The sequence below is a fragment of the Drosophila teissieri genome, unplaced genomic scaffold (assembly GCF_016746235.2).
Source record: "Drosophila teissieri strain GT53w unplaced genomic scaffold, Prin_Dtei_1.1 Segkk118_quiver_pilon_scaf, whole genome shotgun sequence".
Taxonomy (NCBI): Eukaryota; Metazoa; Arthropoda; class Insecta; order Diptera; family Drosophilidae; genus Drosophila; species Drosophila teissieri.
Window position 1 is genome coordinate 1398343 of NW_025224987.1, and position 22271 is coordinate 1420613.

A 22271-nucleotide genomic window follows, 5' to 3' on the forward strand; every position below is an offset into this window, starting at 1 on the left:
CGCAGCTCTCTGCATGCTGGAGTTAGTGTGAACTACCACTTTACTGTACGTAGCTCCTTGACTTTTATGAATAGTAATTGCTTCTGCAGGAACCACTGGAAACTGCTTTCGGTCAATTGTAGTTGCCTGATTAGAATTAATTTGAAAACTTTTTATTATTTTCGAAATCGGCGTCCATGAAGCCTCCTCACAATGTCTGCGCTTGGAACGCGCATTTACTCCTATGCTTTCATCTAAAAATTGTATCCAAAGAAGATCTGGAGTGTTGGACGTACTGAAGCCTATCTCCCTAAGGACACCAGTGGCTCCGTTTACGAGACCATCTGATGTATCTACATTGACCGTCATCATATATTTGGCAGTGGTTTTTAAAGTCAGAGAGGTACACAATCCTTGTGTCTCAGATGTTTTTAGGGACCTAGCTTGTTCCAGAAATCTGTTCCTCTGCTCTAAGCTTATTTGAGCGGACTTAACTGAGTCTATAGCTTCCGAGAGAAATTGAGCAGTGGGAATCGAGTTAAGCTTCTCCCAATTGTACCGATCTGTGTCCTGATTACTTGTAAAAAGGTGAATTGAGTCATTTGGAATTTGACTTTCATCGGAAATTCTAGATCTAAGCAAGCTAACATCATCAGACGTCATTTGGCCGGATGCCATGTTATTGAGTGCAATAGCAAACGGTTGGTCTCGCTGTCGCATTATTTCTGTGAGTTCAAAAAACCTAAAAGGACTCCACAGATACGATCCAAATATAGCACTGTATGGATCATGCGCCGGGGGCTGAAAAATCCAGCGATCACATACGGGCCGCAACTGTCTAAGATCGCCGAACACGATAACCGAAATACCTCCGAAAGGAGTTTCAACATTAGAAAATATTTGCTTTAGGCGAGAGTCTAAATGAGAAAACATTGTTGCACCGACCATAGAAATTTCGTCTATTATAAGAATTTTAAGATCAATAAATCTTGAACGAAGGGTATTCAACAAATCAGGACTTAAACTTCTAAATGCGGACCCAGCCTGATTTACAGGGAGAGAGAACATGGAATGAAGAGTGGATCCTCCGATTCCGAAAGCAGCTTTGCCTGTGGGAGCACACAGTAAAATTTTTACCGAAGTTGGGTCGCATCGTACTCTACCATTATACTCCTTGGATAGGGACTGAAATAACGTTGATATTAATCTACTTTTGCCGACACCTGCTCCGCCACCTACGAACTCATAAAAGGTTCGATTTGACCTTGCATTATGCAAGACATGAGTAAGAAAAGTTTTTTGCTCCAAATTTAGAGATCTAACTAAATTGGCTAAGTTTAAAGGGGATATAAGTGGCGGAAGCTTTATTACCCGGATATTACTATCCGGATCAACATCTAACAAATTGTTGTTCAAGTTTAAAACATTAATTTGAGAAGATATTTCAGGAATAGCTAATGCCCTAAACTCCCCATTAGGTTCGACCACCTCTTCTTCATTTTCTTCTATACTATCTGCTTCCATGGCCCTTCTAAGCGCGTCTTCTAAACTATCTATGGCATTATACTTTTCAAAGTTGGCTTTAATAGCCTCCTCATTCTCCTTATAAAATTCCTCGCAATTTCTTTGAATTAAATCTACCTGTTCGTTTCGCCATGGGGAAAAGAGCATAACTAATGATCTAAAATAGTTAATCCTATCTGTATTAATATTAAATGGCCTATACCTAATAATACTGGCCTTATTTCTTTTCTTAATAAAACCGCTTCCATCTCGGAGCGGAAAATATACATCTCCTAACACGTCATTGGCTTCTTCAGTTTCATCGTCACTATTTGCCCTCTGACGAGTACTTCTACGGCTTTTCGAAAACTCAAAATTTGCTGAAAAATCGGCTAAACACAGGCCTTCATGTAAATCTGGTCTTTGTTCGTATCTATCCAGCAATCCTTTCAGAAATATGTCAGTTGAATTCTGAGGCATATTTTGAAGGTCGCGTGTAGGTCTAAGCATACGAACTCGTTGTTCTGGAGGGAATGTGTTGATATGAACGCACTTATTACTGGCTTCGGACAACGCCATTCCCAGACAACAATACACGGCTTCCTGAGCAGAAATCTCAGTGCCTGAAATAAACTTGTGACCGAGATACTGTAGCTTTTGTCGAATGCTTGAAATGCCTCTTCTAATGTCATTAGCTGCTTCTCGCATTAACTTCAAAATACCCCGTTGGGATTTGTTAATATAATTAATAATGTAGCTACAGCAAGCAAAAGGGTCCAAAATTAACTGGATATCCATATTTGCCCTTTGCATTGAAAGAATGTGTTTATTATAAGCATTTACTTGAATTTCTGCAAATGTTCTCTTCAGAAAAATCTGTGGTTTTTTCAAACTAGACCTAATAGCATAAATGTAGTCCTCGTAACTGAGGCTCACATGGTTGTGAGAACGAAAATTTTCAAATATGCTTAAATGGCTAATCATGTCATCTGCATGATTGAGAATGATGATGAGAATTTTGAGTTGCTTCGGGAAGTGGATTTAAAATTTCCGTCTGGGGCATTGGAGGGTATGGAATACCGAAACGACAAATAGATTGTCCCCGCACTTTTTTAAGACACGAATGCCCGTGCTTATGCTTTTGGTATTCAATATACGGAGCCAAATCTGGGTTTGTAACATCCACAGTTACAAACTGATCAATGAAGGCTATTACAGTACGTATAGACTCTTCATTGTTTAAATCCACTTTTGGGTCATCTTTCAGCCAAAACATGCCGTGAATATGAGGCGAACCTCTCTGTTGAAACTCAACTCGCCAGTAATAGGTAGTAACGAAATTACTTCCAAATACACCCCCTGGCTTTTTCATAAGTTTTAAAACTTCTCTATACCTGTAATCAAAATATCTAGCGCACGTCACTGGGTCTGTTCTTATAAGGCGCGCCTTTTCCCTAAACTGCAAACTTGAAGCTTCTTTTTCACTTATATTAACCCTATCTACATTGCGCTTGAGCAGTACTAGCAGCTCTGGCCACCTAGTTTCAGCGGCCGATAAAGTTATGAAAAAAGTTGGCAGCCCAAATTGGCGAATCATGGCCATGACCTTTTTCTTCTCATCTTCCCAGTGAGCAGGAGACGTGCGAATGTCCCTAAGGATCCTATATCCCTCATCATGACATATGAGGTTGCCCATAAAATCATCATTTAGGACGTTAGCAGCTGTTATGGCACTGGAGGCACTCCGCTTACGTAAGCAAGTTGAAATATTGTTTCGAATTTTTATTAATTCCAACTTCTTATAATTGAAGAATAACTTATCAGTTCGACAACCTCGTCTATCTACATTTCTAAGTTCTGATCTAACTATAGTTGTGTAACTTTCTGAAGATGGTCTTTTAATGCCAGCATATATGCTAGGGAATGCCAGTTCTTCAGAATCCACATCGAGAATTACGTCGAGAGACTTTTGGCCCTCACCTGGAGCTATTGTAATTCTCGTCATTCCTACAGTATGTGTCTGGTTATTCTCAAGCAAAGTTTCTTGTCCTCCAGGATTTAGTTCTTCGGCTTCTGTATTCTGATCAGAATTACGCGCCTCCGAGTTTTCATCCTCCTGCTGGATGGCTAGTTGTCCCTCTACAAAGGCTACATCAGCTTGAGATGCTATGAACGGAACAGTTTCGGATGCGAAGTCAGAGATCCACTGCTCGTTAACTGACACATTGTGCTTTCTATAAAGCTCTGTATATGTGTATAACTAAATACCTAATAGCGTCAGCAATTTTGGCAGGCCGTATGGTTTCTGCCATGAAATCATATCCATATTCCATTCTTCGTTTGAGGTGGAGCTGTATTACCTCAGCCTCATTGAAAGCTCGTTGAAGAGACGTCACGATATTGCTTACCGGAATAGGGACATTGACAACTGCTCCTTTAATAGCACTTTGACGCTCGTGACCTATTGATTTAATTATCATAAATGGAAGGCGAGGTGAAATCAGTCGTTCTTCCAAGGGAGTTAGGTCCCTCAAAGAGCTATGAATTTCTGGGAAATCTAAGCCATTTGAAATGGCCCCTTTGGGCTTTCGGCCGGCTTTAATGTTGCTGTGACAAGTTTTGCAAAACTTGAAAAGATTACCAGTTAAAGCAAGATGTCTTGCATTTTGGTATATCTCTTCCCTGAACTCGCAATGTTCTTCCAAATAAGACCTAGAAAGCTTACTTATTTGCTTGGGGAACCACAATCCTTTGCAACAAAAGCAAATCTGATCTGGGCCAAGCTTAACATTCCTATTGAATGTAGCTATGTAAGCTTCTATTTCAATGGGTCTGATTCTAATAGTCCTATTTTCCTGAGCTATATCAAGTCTAATCTCCTGACTTCGAAGTGCATTCCGAAGATTTTCTGCTTCCCTATTTGCACTAAGGCTTCTATACTGACTAACTCTTTGACTTACATTTCTAATTGCATCGATCGTTGCTTGTCGAGCAGCTAATCGTGCACTTCGTCGAGCAAGTGTATTTCTCGCCTGCTCGACTGCCCTGCGATCCCTACCGGCCCTAGCCCTAGCTCTGTTAGCCCTATCACGCTCTCTTTCTAATAAGCGTTCCTGTGTATCTCTTGCCAGTGCTCGACGCAGGGTATTTGCTTCTTGCTCACCCGCGCGATACACGATATCCAAGCGCCTTCTTCTATGGCTGGCAGTGTTTTGTTCCTGCTCCACAGCTCGATTCTCGCTATTTTGTCGCCTTGCAGAACGACGTCGAGTATCGGCTGCTTGCTCAATTGCGCGAAGAGCAGGATCAAAACGTCTTATAGAATGGCGCCGAGTATTGGCTGCTTGCTCAGCTGCGCGAAGAGCAGGATCCAAGCGCCTTTCCCTATGGCCAGCAGTATTTTGAACCTGCTCCACAGCTCGATTCTCGCTATTTTGCCGCCTTGCAGAACGACGTCGAGTATCGGCTGCTTGCTCAATTGCGCGAAGAGCGGGATCAAAACGTCTTATAGAATGGCGCCGAGTATTGGCTGCTTGCTCAATTGCGCGAAGAGCAGGATCCAAGCGCCTTTCCCTATGGCCAGCAGTATTTTGAACCTGCTCCACAGCTCGATACTCGCTATTTTGTCGCCTTTCAGAACGACGTCGAGTATCGGCTGCTTGCTCAACTGCGCGAAGAGCAGGTTCCAAGCGCCTTTCCCTATGACTAGCAGTATTTTGAACCTGCTCCACAGCTCGATTCTCCAAATACACCCCCTGGCTTTTTCATAAGTTTTAAAACTTCTCTATACCTGTAATCAAAATATCTAGCGCACGTCACTGGGTCTGTTCTTATAAGGCGCGCCTTTTCCCTAAACTGCAAACTTGAAGCTTCTTTTTCACTTATATTAACCCTATCTACATTGCGCTTGAGCAGTACTAGCAGCTCTGGCCACCTAGTTTTAGCGGCCGATAAAGTTATGAAAAAAGTTGGCAGCCCAAATTGGCGAATCATGGCCATGACCTTTTTCTTCTCATCTTCCCAGTGAGCAGGAGACGTGCGAATGTCCCTAAGGATCCTATATCCCTCATCATGACATATGAGGTTGCCCATAAAATCTTCATTTAGGACGTTAGCAGCTGTTATGGCACTGGAGGCACTCCGCTTACGTAAGCAAGTTGAAATATTGTTTCGAATTTTTATTAATTCCAACTTCTTATAATTGAAGAATAACTTATCAGTTCGACAACCTCGTCTATCTACATTTCTAAGTTCTGATCTAACTATAGTTGTGTAACTTTCTGAAGATGGTCTTTTAATGCCAGCATATATGCTAGGGAATGCCAGTTCTTCAGAATCCACATCGAGAATTACGTCGAGAGGCTTTTGGCCCTCACCTGGAGCTATTGTAATTCTCGTCATTCCTACAGTATGTGTCTGGTTATTCTCAAGCAAAGTTTCTTGTCCTCCAGGATTTAGTTCTTCGGCTTCTGTATTCTGATCAGAATTACGCGCCTCCGAGTTTTCATCCTCCTGCTGGATGGCTAGTTGTCCCTCTACAAAGGCTACATCAGCTTGAGATGCTATGAACGGAACAGTTTCGGATGCGAAGTCAGAGATCCACTGCTCGTTAACTGACACATTGTGCTTTCTATAAAGCTCTGTATATGTGTATAACTAAATACCTAATAGCGTCAGCAATTTTGGCAGGCCGTATGGTTTCTGCCATGAAATCATGTCCATATTCCATTCTTCGTTTGAGGTGGAGCTGTATTACCTCAGCCTCATTGAAAGCTCGTTGAAGAGACGTCACGATATTGCTTACCGGAATAGGGACATTGACAACTGCTCCTTTAATAGCACTTTGACGCTCGTGACCTATTGATTTAATTATCATAAATGGAAGGCGAGGTGAAATCAGTCGTTCTTCCAAGGGAGTTAGGTCCCTCAAAGAGCTATGAATTTCTGGGAAATCTAAGCCATTTGAAATGGCCCCTTTGGGCTTTCGGCCGGCTTTAATGTTGCTGTGACAAGTTTTGCAAAACTTGAAAAGATTACCAGTTAAAGCAAGATGTCTTGCATTTTGGTATATCTCTTCCCTGAACTCGCAATGTTCTTCCAAATAAGACCTAGAAAGCTTACTTATTTGCTTGGGGAACCACAATCCTTTGCAACAAAAGCAAATCTGATCTGGGCCAAGCTTAACATTCCTATTGAATGTAGCTATGTAAGCTTCTATTTCAATGGGTCTGATTCTAATAGTCCTATTTTCCTGAGCTATATCAAGTCTAATCTCCTGACTTCGAAGTGCATTCCGAAGATTTTCTGCTTCCCTATTTGCACTAAGGCTTCTATACTGACTAACTCTTTGACTTACATTTCTAATTGCATCGATCGTTGCTTGTCGAGCAGCTAATCGTGCACTTCGTCGAGCAAGTGTATTTCTCGCCTGCTCGACTGCCCTGCGATCCCTACCGGCCCTAGCCCTAGCTCTGTTAGCCCTATCACGCTCTCTTTCTAATAAGCGTTCCTGTGTATCTCTTGCCAGTGCTCGACGCAGGGTATTTGCTTCTTGCTCACCCGCGCGATACACGATATCCAAGCGCCTTCTTCTATGGCTGGCAGTGTTTTGTTCCTGCTCCACAGCTCGATTCTCGCTATTTTGTCGCCTTGCAGAACGACGTCGAGTATCGGCTGCTTGCTCAATTGCGCGAAGAGCAGGATCAAAACGTCTTATAGAATGGCGCCGAGTATTGGCTGCTTGATCAGCTGCGCGAAGAGCAGGATCCAAGCGCCTTTCCCTATGGCCAGCAGTATTTTGAACCTGCTCCACAGCTCGATTCTCGCTATTTTGCCGCCTTGCAGAACGACGTCGAGTATCGGCTGCTTGCTCAATTGCGCGAAGAGCGGGATCAAAACGTCTTATAGAATGGTGCCGAGTATTGGCTGCTTGCTCAATTGCGCGAAGAGCAGGATCCAAGCGCCTTTCCCTATGGCCAGCAGTATTTTGAACCTGCTCCACAGCTCGATACTCGCTATTTTGTCGCCTTTCAGAACGACGTCGAGTATCGGCTGCTTGCTCAACTGCGCGAAGAGCAGGTTCCAAGCGCCTTTCCCTATGACTAGCAGTATTTTGAACCTGCTCCACAGCTCGATTCTCCAAATACACCCCCTGGCTTTTTCATAAGTTTTAAAACTTCTCTATACCTGTAATCAAAATATCTAGCGCACGTCACTGGGTCTGTTCTTATAAGGCGCGCCTTTTCCCTAAACTGCAAACTTGAAGCTTCTTTTTCACTTATATTAACCCTATCTACATTGCGCTTGAGCAGTACTAGCAGCTCTGGCCACCTAGTTTTAGCGGCCGATAAAGTTATGAAAAAAGTTGGCAGCCCAAATTGGCGAATCATGGCCATGACCTTTTTCTTCTCATCTTCCCAGTGAGCAGGAGACGTGCGAATGTCCCTAAGGATCCTATATCCCTCATCATGACATATGAGGTTGCCCATAAAATCATCATTTAGGACGTTAGCAGCTGTTATGGCACTGGAGGCACTCCGCTTACGTAAGCAAGTTGAAATATTGTTTCGAATTTTTATTAATTCCAACTTCTTATAATTGAAGAATAACTTATCAGTTCGACAACCTCGTCTATCTACATTTCTAAGTTCTGATCTAACTATAGTTGTGTAACTTTCTGAAGATGGTCTTTTAATGCCAGCATATATGCTAGGGAATGCCAGTTCTTCAGAATCCACATCGAGAATTACGTCGAGAGGCTTTTGGCCCTCACCTGGAGCTATTGTAATTCTCGTCATTCCTACAGTATGTGTCTGGTTATTCTCAAGCAAAGTTTCTTGTCCTCCAGGATTTAGTTCTTCGGCTTCTGTATTCTGATCAGAATTACGCGCCTCCGAGTTTTCATCCTCCTGCTGGATGGCTAGTTGTCCCTCTACAAAGGCTACATCAGCTTGAGATGCTATGAACGGAACAGTTTCGGATGCGAAGTCAGAGATCCACTGCTCGTTAACTGACACATTGTGCTTTCTATAAAGCTCTGTATATGTGTATAACTAAATACCTAATAGCGTCAGCAATTTTGGCAGGCCGTATGGTTTCTGCCATGAAATCATATCCATATTCCATTCTTCGTTTGAGGTGGAGCTGTATTACCTCAGCCTCATTGAAAGCTCGTGGAAGAGACGTCACGATATTGCTTACCGGAATAGGGACATTGACAACTGCTCCTTTAATAGCACTTTGACGCTCGTGACCTATTGATTTAATTATCATAAATGGAAGGCGAGGTGAAATCAGTCGTTCTTCCAAGGGAGTTAGGTCCCTCAAAGAGCTATGAGTTTCTGGGAAATCTAAGCCATTTGAAATGGCCCCTTTGGGCTTTCGGCCGGCTTTAATGTTGCTGTGACAAGTTTTGCAAAACTTGAAAAGATTACCAGTTAAAGCAAGATGTCTTGCATTTTGGTATATCTCTTCCCTGAACTCGCAATGTTCTTCCAAATAAGACCTAGAAAGCTTACTTATTTGCTTGGGGAACCACAATCCTTTGCAACAAAAGCAAATCTGATCTGGGCCAAGCTTAACATTCCTATTGAATGTAGCTATGTAAGCTTCTATTTCAATGGGTCTGATTCTAATAGTCCTATTTTCCTGAGCTATATCAAGTCTAATCTCCTGACTTCGAAGTGCATTCCGAAGATTTTCTGCTTCCCTATTTGCACTAAGGCTTCTATACTGACTAACTCTTTGACTTACATTTCTAATTGCATCGATCGTTGCTTGTCGAGCAGCTAATCGTGCACTTCGTCGAGCAAGTGTATTTCTCGCCTGCTCGACTGCCCTGCGATCCCTACCGGCCCTAGCCCTAGCTCTGTTAGCCCTATCACGCTCTCTTTCTAATAAGCGTTCCTGTGTATCTCTTGCCAGTGCTCGACGCAGGGTATTTGCTTCTTGCTCACCCGCGCGATACACGATATCCAAGCGCCTTCTTCTATGGCTGGCAGTGTTTTGTTCCTGCTCCACAGCTCGATTCTCGCTATTTTGTCGCCTTGCAGAACGACGTCGAGTATCGGCTGCTTGCTCAATTGCGCGAAGAGCAGGATCAAAACGTCTTATAGAATGGCGCCGAGTATTGGCTGCTTGCTCAGCTGCGCGAAGAGCAGGATCCAAGCGCCTTTCCCTATGGCCAGCAGTATTTTGAACCTGCTCCACAGCTCGATTCTCGCTATTTTGCCGCCTTGCAGAACGACGTCGAGTATCGGCTGCTTGCTCAATTGCGCGAAGAGCGGGATCAAAACGTCTTATAGAATGGTGCCGAGTATTGGCTGCTTGCTCAATTGCGCGAAGAGCAGGATCCAAGCGCCTTTCCCTATGGCCAGCAGTATTTTGAACCTGCTCCACAGCTCGATACTCGCTATTTTGTCGCCTTGCAGAACGACGTCGAGTATCGGCTGCTTGCTCAATTGCGCGAATTGCAGGTTCTAGACGCCTTTGAGAACGAAACTGAGAATTAGATTCTTGCTCAATTGCACGAACAGGACGATTCAAGCGTCTCGACCTTCGCGACACTGTATTGACGCCCTGTTCTGCATTCCTGACTAACGAATCTTCCCTACGCCTACGCTGATATACTGTATTTGCCACTCTCTCCACCTCTGCATATCCCTCATTTTCCCTATTTATCCTATTTCTTAACAATTGCGTTCTGGCACGTTGAGAAGCAGTGGGTCTATTTAGACGAGGCATTTCTAGTAATTATAAACACGACTTAATAAAATATTTAGAAATATAATATTTAGAAATTATTATTTATTGAACACAGGAAAAAAAAACTTAATAGAAAAATAATATTATATGAATAAGTATTTAAAAATACTCAAGCTTATATTATTATTTTAAATATTAATATAATTTAATTAATAGTATTAGAAGTGTAAGTCTTTATAAAGACTAACGCTTGCAGCACTATTAAACAAATACGTATAAATATGTAAAATGTATGTAAATGTAAATATGTAAATGTATAAAAATGTAAATATGTAAATGTATATATAAAATGTATAAAAATGTAAATATGTAAATGTATATATAAAATGTATAAAAATATAAAAATTATTCTTTTAAAAAGTATAATTCTTATATTTTTATTAATTAACTGCGAAAAAAGGGAAATAATATGAAGTTAAGAAAAAGTCTATAAAAAGACTTAAGCTTAAATTATTATTATTAGAACCAACCTAATTAATAGTATTATAAGTACAAGTCTTTAAAAGACTTAAACTTTTAGTACTATTAAGATAATATACGCTAAGTACGTATATGAATATAAATATAAAAGTAAGCTTTTAAAAAAGCTTATAATTATATTAATGGGAAAATGTATAAAATATATTAAGAAAAAATGTGAAAAAAAAAAAAATAATAAGTTAAGAAGTCTTTAAAAAAACTTAAGACTTAAATTATTATTATTTCAATATAGTATAATTATATAGTATGATAATAAAGTATAGTATTAATAGTATTATAAGTGCAAGTCTTTAAAAAGACTTAAACTTTTAGTACTATTAAGTTTATATACGCTGAATACGTATATGGATAAAAATATAAGAATAAGCCTTGAAAAAGGCTCAGTTCTTATATTAATATGGGTAGAAAAGCGTGGGCGATATAAGGATAAAGAAAAGTCAACTGCAAATTTGATACTTAGCAATGAGCGCAGCGACGAGACAGCAGCGGGCCAAACGGCAGCGACGTCAATCGAAGCAGCTACAGCACTCACGACCGCGTTGTAATTTAACAATTTAATTTTACGTTAATGTATGCCACTTTTTATCAAAAAATTTAATCTTTACGTTAAAAATTAAGCTTAACACTTATTGGTTGGCAAAAAAACGTCAAGAACTGGATAAATCAATTAAAAATCGCACTCGGCTCTAAAAAGATGTTGTAATACGCAAATTTAGTCTTCGACTGACTCCCTTCTTCTTTATTTTCTTTTACTATTTACTTTTTCAAGAAAAGCGCGGGAAAGCACCGTACACTAAGAGCGAGTTCTTCCATTTAGATTTAACATTTACTAAGAGCAATGCTCTTATTAAAATTACATTCTATTCATCACTAGATCAATATATATTGAATTATTAAAGAGTACCTGAGAAAAGCCAAATAACCATAACATATGATTAAAGGCTTAATGATTCTAGCGCCTGCCAGCTCATAAGAAAAACAAACTTCAAGCTTCTAGAATTTAACTTTTATCTTACCAAAAAGAAATAGTTTAGACATATATTTTACTTTCAGAAAGGAAAAATGGCACATATTGATAATATTATGTTTTTTCAAAAACCGAGTTTCTCTCTTTATAAAGAGTGCGCATCGATTTCTATTTTCAAAGTGTCAACAAAGACGTCCGTCTCTCTCTAACATTAACCTGCCACGCACTTGTAAGAACGTGGTAAAGCGCTCTAAGAGAGAGAGAAGCTAAGAGCGAGATTTAACACTAACATTATTTTCAACACTAGATCAATATATATTGAATTATTGAGAAGTGGTAAAGAAAAGCAAAACAACATATGATTTCATTTATTTATCATCATATATCAGCTACTTAGATATATCAGCTACTCAGATAAAGCATTGCTCCGATCCAAATTATATAATAAGATAATATTTTAACAGATTGGGCTTATTTCGTGGAGGCAGAACAATAATATTTCAAAGGGTGTACTTAATAATACGAATATTTTATTAGTGCACGAAATAACCTTTGAAGCATTTTTGGAGTTTTGAATATTCTTAGCGTCTGCCAAAAAGTCGCTGCACTGATCGATTACGTCATCGGCTGGCTACTCCTTGAAATCTTACATTCTTAAAAACTTGTAATGTAATGGTGTTTTGGGGAGTCTGTGGGCAAATCGAGAGAAATTTGCAGGACTAATAAAACTATGAAAAAATATCACAAAAATTTTTAGAAGTGTGGGCGTCAGGCCCGGCGACAGGGAATACGGGCCCGGGGGGAAACACCCCGTCCTCCCCCCCCCCCTGTCGACGGGCCTGCATATAAGTTATGTTTCCGTCAAAAATCCGGGCCCGCCTCAGAAGTCCGGGCCCGGGGGGAAACACCCCCCCCTGACGACGGGCCTGGTGGGAGTTGCCGTTTTTTGCGGTTTGTGGGCGTTAGAGTGGGCGTGGCAAATATTTATTTGGCAAATCAATAGAAATTTGCAAGACTAATAAAACTATGAAAAAATATGAAACCAATTTTTAGAAGTGTGGGCGTGGCAGTTTTTTGCGGTTTGTGGGCGTTAGAGTGGGCGTGGCAAAATTTTTTTTTGGCAAATCGAGAGAAATTTGCAAGACTAATAAAACTATGAAAAAATATCAAGACATTTTCCAAAAGTGTGGGCGTGGCAGTTTTTGCGGTTTGTGGGCGTTAGAGTGGGCGTGGCAACATGAATCGATAAACTTGCGCTGCGCCTATGTCTCTGGAATCTGCATGCTGAATCTCAACTTTCTAGCTTTTATAGTTTCTGAGATCTCGACGTTCATACGGACGGACAGACGGACAGACGGACGGACAGACGGACAGACGGACGGACAGACGGACATGGCCAGATCGACTCGGCTATTGATCCTGATTAAGAATATATATACTTTATATGGTCGGAAACACTTCCTTCTGCCTGTTACATACTTCTCAACGAATCTAGTATACCCTTTTACTCTACGAGTAACGGGTATAAAAATTAGTACTTCGGTAAAACAGGTATGCCTGCACGTGCAAAGAATATTATACATTTATTCTAAATTGCTTTTACAGAGATTTTATGACCCTTTCCATGAAGACCATAACCCAGCCGGTCGGTTACATATTTTACCTAAAAATCGACCGCAAAGTCCGAAATTTCTACAAAAAATATTGCAAAATTTGCAACCCAAAAAAAAATTTAACTTTAAACACGTCTAACTTCTAAAATACTGAACCGATTTTAATAATTTTAACCCCTTCAACCCCTTTGAACTATTGCCCGTCGAATGCAATATCCCATGCAACGATTCGTTGTCATATTCCGTCCGTGGAACTTTATATTTTACAGTCGTGAACCAGACAAACTTTAAACCCACGAGATAGGAAGAAACTGTGTCGGATTAATATTAATTCTGTTTTTAAACTGACTACCTCTGGCGTAAACTCCGTTTACTTCAGAAACGCATAGTTTGCTTCACCACCGGTTATATAGAATGTTTTAATGGTGTTAGTTATTAATCTCGTGCATACGCAATATTAACAATAACTTATTTTGTATTGAATAATGAACTAATTTATTTTAACAAGCCTCACCTAAAGCATGAGCAACGTCATCGTGGTATATTCCTAACAAGGTTTGTTCTCACATTTTTAAATTGATTGAAATTTTACCAGTTATGGGATTATTCCTTTTATTTATTTTTTTTTGGTTTTATTTGGTATACACTAAATGATTGATTGAACAAAGTATATCATCCTAGAGTATCCTATAATTTTGATTTTCTTTGCAAAAGCATTCAGAGCTACATTTTGTAAATAACAGCAAAATAGCTAATATTTATTTTTAACTCTCGCTCTTTTGTACCACATGAATACTACTTCTACCACTCACACGGAATTTTAAAATATAATACTAAAATAAATGTATAATAAATATAATTTTGACCGCATAGATTTATTTCTGCCGAAATTGGAATAGTTAGGGGGGAATATAAGTAAATCTAAAACACGTTAACCAAACACTGTAAGCTATTAAACAAATAGGTTTACCTAATGAAAGAATAAGCGTATATGTGCCTTAAAGAGTCTGTTAAAAATAAATTTAAAATTTATAAGTTTTTTGAGGTTGTATAAAAAATTTAAAATTTTAAGCTGGCAGATAAGTATTGAAAGTTTCACATCTTTAAATGCTTCGAATAAAATATTTGTTTTAAATAAATGTTAACTTACCTTCCTGTTAATTCTATCAATTTGACGATTTTGATTTTCCAGCTCAGAACCCATATCCAATGCCATGTTACGGAGGTTGCCTATCATAGTGTTTACCTGGCCCATATTTTCTTCCATTTCATCTTCTCTAGCATCATTTGTTATCCTAAAAAAAAAGTTTTCTTTAAAAACCACGTTCTTTATTGTTGTTATAAGTATTATAATATAGAAATTATTTCAAATGTTCGAAGATATGTTTAAGCCATGCAATTAAATAGACATTTTAATATACCTCGTGCTATATGAGGATTGGCCAGAAATTATGCGGGTTCTTGTGTTGCACTATTCCGATCTAGGCACGTTGGAATGTGAACTTACACAAATGAATCCAGAAAATCAATCACATGAGTATTTCTTCTTTAAGGTTAAGAACCATGTCTAACCATGTGGACTAAGTGAAATGACATTAAATGCATTTATTAGGGGGTTTAATGGCGTTGACTCGTAGAGTAAAGGGGTATACTATATAAGTTGAAAAGTATGTAACAGGCAGAAGAAAGCGTTTCCAACCATTTAAGGTATATACGTTAAAAAAACAGATTAATTATGTTTAATAAAAAATGTTTTTTTATTTGAGCGGTCAACGTCCGTTTTATTTGATTATAATTTTAAGACTAAATTGTCGTACCCTAATCTGGCCCTAAGAAAACGTTGTCGCTGTCGGTTGCGGCAGAGGCTTCGTTGCTGATGAATCGCGAAAGTGTCGCAGACGCTGGGTCAGCGATTTGGGCAGGTGCATTGCACTTTACATGCAGAACACTTGTTTGCGCAATAGCGGGTGTCAGTTGACTTGAATTTATGTTTTATTAACTTATACATATATTGTTGATCAGAATCAAAGCCGAGTCAATCTGGCCATGTCCATCTGTCCGTCCGTAGGAAAGTCGAGATCTCAGGAACTACAAAAGCTAGAAAGTTGAGATTAAGCATACAAACTCCAGAGACCGCCCAAAACTGCAACGCCCACACTTTTGAAAAATGTTTTGATATTTTTTTATTTTCTTATTAGTAATGTAAATGTCCATCGATCTGCAGAAAAACTTTTTGCCACGACCACCCTAACGCCCACAAACCGACCAAAACTGCCACGCACACACTTTTAAAAAATGTTTTGATATTCTTTTATTTTTGAATTAGTCTTGTAAATTTCTATTGATTTGCCAAAAAACGTTTTGCAACGCTCACTCTAACGCCCACAAACCACCAAAAACTGTCAGTATTGAAGACTCTCCTTCGCACTTCCACTAGCTGAGTAACGGGTAATAGATAGTCGGGGAACTCGACCATTTGGCATTGAACTTTTTGCCACGCCCACTCTATCGTCCAAAAACCACAAAAAACTGTAAGTGATGAAGTCTCTCCATCGCACTTCCACAAGCTGAGTAACGGGTATCAGATAGTCGGGGAACCCGACTATAGCGTTCTCTCTTCTTTAGTTTCTGTTGTTGCAAAAATCGGGAACATTCATTAAAAACCAAATTTCCAAATGGCAACCACTAGATTAAGAAATCTAAACCATTTTATTTTAAGCATTTACTATTTCATGTACTTTTAATTCTAGTTGGCATTAGAAGCGTGTCCACGATCTACATAGCAACAGCTTTTCATATCTTTAAGTACCATGCACCCGCTGTTCCGTTGCAACAGAGAACTGCCTGGCGGACCAACGGCCAGTGCCCACTAGGCCAGGATGGCTAGGATCGGCTTGGAAATGGGTTGCGGGATCGACGGACAAATCTGATTGGGAGAAATTGCTTGCCATCTGGCGTCATAAACACGAATTTATTGGATCATGATAAAGTCAACACGATTCTGTCAGAAAATTGGCAGTGGAATTCTCTAAGCCAACAATACCAACAAACGGGACCGCCCCCCTGTATATCTTCGCGATGCCTAAAGTAGTAGACAGAAAGTACCGACTGATGTAGATTTGCACAACAATATCCGATAGAAAGCAAGTCCTTCTTAAATACAAGAAGCTGGCAATGGGTACCTTGGAAACGTATGCTCTTCTTGGAAATTGTTTATCTATTGGCTATACAACGGTCTGTCAAATAAGGGACTTACAAAGATTGAAGAAAATAGCTGCATCCCTCGATTACTAAAAGGAGGCCAAGTTGCGTGCGACTATCTTAGGGCCAACGAGAAGATAGTGGAACTCAACGAGGATGATACCATCTTCCTGACGAATTTTAACGGAACGGTTTCTACTTCGGCAAGATCCAACTCCCTGAAAGGTTCCTACATCATCCATTTTTTTTTGTTGTGTTTTACTTTGCTTATATCTATTGAGCTTTTATTCACAATTTCCGAATGCAGTTCTTATTTCCGTTGCTATTCGATTCACCAGCTCAATGGTTCCGTGGCTTTCGCAAAATCCAAACTTATGGGCTCGGATTTCGTTATGGGCTCTCAATGTAGATTAAGTCCGGTTAATAGACATTTATCAAATAGTTTCCAAATGAAAAATAATCCATGAGAGTAGACTTATTGTTCTGCAACTGTGTGGTCATTACCAGGCTCTGGAATCATTATGACGATCAATCGTTGTGAGAAATAACCAAGTTCGGCATTAAAGAGCTGGGTTATGTAGCGAACTGCAATCCCGGTGTTATACGGTCGCAGCCGGGGTACTTTAGTCTTGTAAAATTCTATCGATTTGCCAAAAAAACTTTTTGCCACGCCTACTTTAACGCCCACAAACCGCAAAAACTGTCAGTGTTGAAGACTCTCCTGCGCACTTTCACCAGCTGAGTAACGGGTATCAGATAGTCGGGGAACTCGACTATAGCGTTCTCTCTTGTTTTATTGTGTATCCAATTTTGTGTGCACTTTATGTGGGGGTTGGGAATTTTGGGTTGGAGGCGTCATTCCTAATTCTAAAACGTTTGCAAATGTTATCTTGTTAGTGCTGGGAATAGTCCAGGCAGCGAAACTTGTTGCTTTCGAAAAAAGTACATCAGGATTTGTTTCTGATGGTGTCAGCGAAGCTATTCCTTGGTGTGCCCACGCCGTGTTCATTCTTTTCTGAATACGGCTCTTCAGCTCTTTGTAGATTAAATAGCCTCTGTATTTTGCTGTGTGATTACCCCCACGGTTACCGCACTTTTTCTCGCTTGTATTTTCTTTATTAGCTTGGAGATCTCCAAATACACACCGGCGAAGTGTGCAATACGACCTCGTGCGGCCGTATTCTTGGCAGCTCATACATTGACAGGAACGTTACGTTTATGCGGCTTTTGTACTGGAATCTTACGGTAAAGAAGGAGCTGGAGTTTATAAATTGGGTGAAACCCGTTTTTTGTAAATGCTTGTTTTCTGGTTCAAGCTATCTTTTCCAATAAGGCCAATCAGAGTGTTTACCAGATCGCTTGTACTCTTCTGGCAGATGTAAATTCGGGGAGGTTTTACTTTTTTTCCTGCGTCGGTATTTTTAGAGCTATGTTTTCTCTTTATTGTAATGTAGCGGTTCATTCCAATCTGCAGTACCGTTTGGTTCTTCATCCAATTTGATAACGAAATGGTCACGATCGCTGACCGATATCACCAGATTCCTGTCGAGCCGCAAGATATTCCCAAAACAGCCCTTATCACGCCTTTTGGGTTATTCGAATTCTTGTTCATGACGTTCGGCTTGTGAAATGCAGAGCAGACTTTTCAGTTTCTGGGTATGATCAACTTCTATCGGCCGTTTATCCAACGTGCTGCTGATAATCAACACATACTCCAGACACTGATTCAAGGTAATAAAAAAAAACGACAAAACTGCGATACTCTGGTCCACAGAAGCCGATAACGCGTTCAATGCCTGTAAAAACGAGCTCGCTATAAACTACATGGCACCAAATTCTCAAGTAACGTTGACCACCGATGCATCGGACGACGCTATGTGTGTTACATCAGATCGTCAACGGACAAACACAGCCACTGGGTTTCTTCTCCAAGAAATTTTCATCGATAGAGAGCTCACCGCTATTTATCAGGCCATTCTGCTTTTCAAGTACGCACTGGTGGGCATAAATTTTGTAATCTTCACCGACCATAAGCCACTGATGTTCGCTTTCATTAAAAATAGTGAGAAAGAATCACCACGACGCGCCCGGCAACTGGATTTTATTAGCCAATTCAGCACCAACATTAAGCACATCTCAGGAGAGAAAAACAACGTTGCTGACCTTCTCTCACGCATCGACGCCATCAAACACATAGACTTCGACGAGATGGCACTAGAACAGGAAAGCGATGACGAACTACAATCTCTGCTTAAGTCTGACCCAGAAAATACCATACCACTAACAAAATTGTTTATTTCAGGCTCAAACAAACAATTGTACTGCCACGTTGACAATAAACAGGTACGCCGGTTCGTGCCCAGGTGCCTACGCCCAACAGTAGTCCAAGGCCTACATTCGATATGCCATCTAGGAGTTAAGGCCACGAACAAATTGGTTAGCAAGCACTACGTTTGGCCTCGCATGGCAAAGGATGTCGCCAAAATAGTACGTTCTTGTATACCGTGCCAAAAAGCCAAAGTCCAGCGCCACACCAAATCGCCACTTAGAGAGTATGCCGCCTGCTCGCTTCGAGCACATCAATATAGATATCGTTGGTCCACTGCCCTCTTCGAACGGATATCGATACTGTCTTACGTGCATCGATCGCTTCTCACGATGGCCTGCTGCGATTCCCTTAATTGACATCACAGCACAGTCAGTTGCCAGTGCACTGATTTTTTGCTGGTTAGCGCTCTATGGAATACCGCTCCACATCACAACGGATTTAGGAAGGCAGTTCGAGTCCACACACTTCCAAGAGCTTTCTAAAATCTGAGGTTTTAAACATCTACGCACGACGGCATACCACCCACAAGCTAACGGCACGGTTACGAACGATGTCACAGAACATTAAAAGCTGCCATAAAATGTTCTGATCCAATCAAGGAGCACTGCATTGCACCTCATCCTACTAGGACTACGCACCACGATCAAAGACGACATTGGGTTAAGTCCAGCTGAGTGTCCAGTGCTTTCATCAAGCACTTGAAATCGCACCGAGGGTGAGTTCATCGAGGCTCTTCGGAAAACTATATCGCAGCTGCCAAAAACTAAGCCAGTACACCATCACACGCCTCAAGAGTTTGTTCACACCGATCTAAATCCATGCAAACACGTCTTCGTCAGAGTTGATCGAGTTATAACTCCGTTAGAACCTAACTACGAGGGTCCGTTTGAAGTTATAGCGAAACACGACTTATACTTTACTCCCAAAGGTCGCACAAAGAACAATAATGTTTCTATCGACCGTCTTAAACCAGCATACATCTTCAAAGAGGAACCTCCTCGAATACAGGAACAAAGCAATCGCTCAACCTGCCACGCAGGTATCGAGATCTGGACGACGAGTCATACTCCCAGCGAGATACCTTTCCCAACTGGTACTCTAGGAGGGGGGTACTGTGGCAACTCTCAGTAGCTTACAATAGTGTGATCGAACTCGATAGCTTACACGAGTATCGACATTGCGAGAGGCCTTCTCTAGGCGAATCTATCATGACTATTCTCGACGACCACGGCATCCATCGCTGCCTCTTAGCTTTGCCAATTTGTTATAATTAATATAATCAGTCTATGTAAATTCGTGAATAAATACTAAAACTTATTTCTGTGTACGATACACATTAAATACTGTACAACTTGTTTTGATACATTTGTGCTTATTCTAAGCGGAGCGGTCGCAACGAAGTATTTCTTGGTGCCCTCTAGACCTTTGGTTGTCGAGGCGGCTTTGGCGGGGGACCACCGAGGGTGAATACTGAGGCGGTAACTCGCGGAAATATAACTTCTATGTATATGCAATCATGCGTTATCATCGAGTACAACTTTTATTGTTCACTGCATTTAACCATTTCTAAATATTGCTTAATTGGTTGCATAGCCAACTCACTTAGCAGCAACAGCTACTTAATAAATCTATGCGTTGAAAACGATATTTCAGATGCAATTATTAATTTTAAAGCAGGGCTGACTTTCGGTAATATAGTAGGCAATAAGAGCAGTGACGTCCGTCGAGTATTTAGGCGTTCGAGATTGCACTGTAATATTTACTGATGAACCATCTGTCTCAAAACTAGAATGGCCTATTCCTGTAACACAAGCGGATGACTTTGTCTTCTTAAGTTGAAGCTGTTGCAGTTGAGAACCTGAGTCGAGATGGTCACGGCAAGAAACAATGGTTCCTGGTTGGTTTTTCACTAGCACGGTGGCTAGAAGAACATCTTTTTTAAGATTCTGTGTAAGAAGCGCTGCAGACTTTTCAAGCAATGCAGAAGGTTCTATGGCATGATTAAATGAATCAGAGGCGACAGTAAGCTGGGATCTTTCGTGTGACGAAGACGAATCTAAATTTCCCAGGCTAAGGGTATTTAAACAAAGAGTGAGTCTTTTTGCTTCTTAAAATCGATTTTCTGGGATCAGGCTCTTAAAACTCTGACAATAATAAATTGACTGTCCAGAAGCATTACAGAAAACACAGGTCGGAGGATAAAGATTTGTGCCGAGATAGGCTGACCTAGGCATATTAAATGTAAGATTATTTCCCTCATGGTTTGCCCAAATCCCAAATTTCGAGAAATGGTGCCATGGATCCCCACGCTGGAATTGAATTTCGCAAGGCAAGGTCCCCCAAAGGCTCCATTCATTTGGCCTGGCTTTTGGAGAAGCGTTTGGACGATGATGCATCCAGCATCATCATTTGCAGCATCTTTGGACTGCTGATGGCTACAGTCACACGATGAAATGCCGTGAGCAAAGGTTGAGTGGAAGTGCTTTTGCGAGGTGCGCTTTGAAATCTCCTCCCGAACTTAGGGTTTAAGCGTTACGGAAGAATCATCAAATGTATTACTCCAATAACATTCAATTTTTCTAAATGTTCAATGTAGCATTCCACTCTGTTATAAATTGCAGTCGCCTTGCTATGCACGCGCACAAGTATAACTCCTAATGTACATATATACAATACTGCGCAACTAACATAATTTCCTATATTATTGCCTTTAAATTTTTATGAATATGGCAGAAAAATATTGTTTTTCGACTAAGCACTTAACAACATCAGTGATATTATAAAATTTGGAGCTTTATACAGCTTTGTGTGATATGCACTATGTATTTTTTATGCACAGATCGCGTCGGGGTCACCAATATTATGAGTGAACAAGCTTTTTTATTGGATATATTGTAAAGCGATATGATTTTTTGCTGGTTTTAACGAAATTTGGATTCGATGCGCATATGCATGAGTTGCGAAAGCGAGTAGTTATGAGCAACATAATTTCAGAACGCTTAGCGTAAAGCGCAAGCGCGTGAATACAAGAGAGAGAGAGAGAGAGTGCTGAAGGGGCGAGCTTGGATGCTCTCGTTTGGATGTTCTCTGCATAGATAACGAAAGGTTATCGCACAAGTTGGCAATAAATAAACAAAAAAATTTAGAAACTGCTTGCGGCTGCGAGATCCGACACCAGTCTTTTCCGGTAACTTCTTCTAGAGTGGAGAATTTTGAAAAATCATGGAAATTTGTGGTTACTTATCATATATATGTATCTATTACGTAATCTCTAGTAATTCTTGTGTTTCTTTAATATTGAACACTTGGAAAAACACTTGAACCAAAAGTCAAGTATTTGAATACGCATATACAGCGCTTATACAACAGTAGCAGAAAGAGTAAACAGTAGGTACATACATCCAGCAAAATTCCAGCAGAAATGGACCAGTCAGTA

At 40.4% G+C, this 22271-nt stretch overlaps 1 protein-coding gene across 3 annotated transcripts in view; it reads right to left on the reverse strand.

The window, feature by feature from the left end:
- Positions 1-22271, reverse strand: part of LOC122625487 (synaptosomal-associated protein 25) — a 288237-nt gene that overhangs the window by 32128 nt on the left and 233838 nt on the right. For all 3 annotated transcript variants that reach the window (XM_043805583.1, XM_043805581.1, XM_043805580.1), the window contains one exon: positions 14456-14600. In XM_043805583.1, the coding sequence (XP_043661518.1) occupies positions 14456-14600 (145 nt within the window). The remainder of the gene's footprint in view (positions 1-14455; positions 14601-22271) is intronic.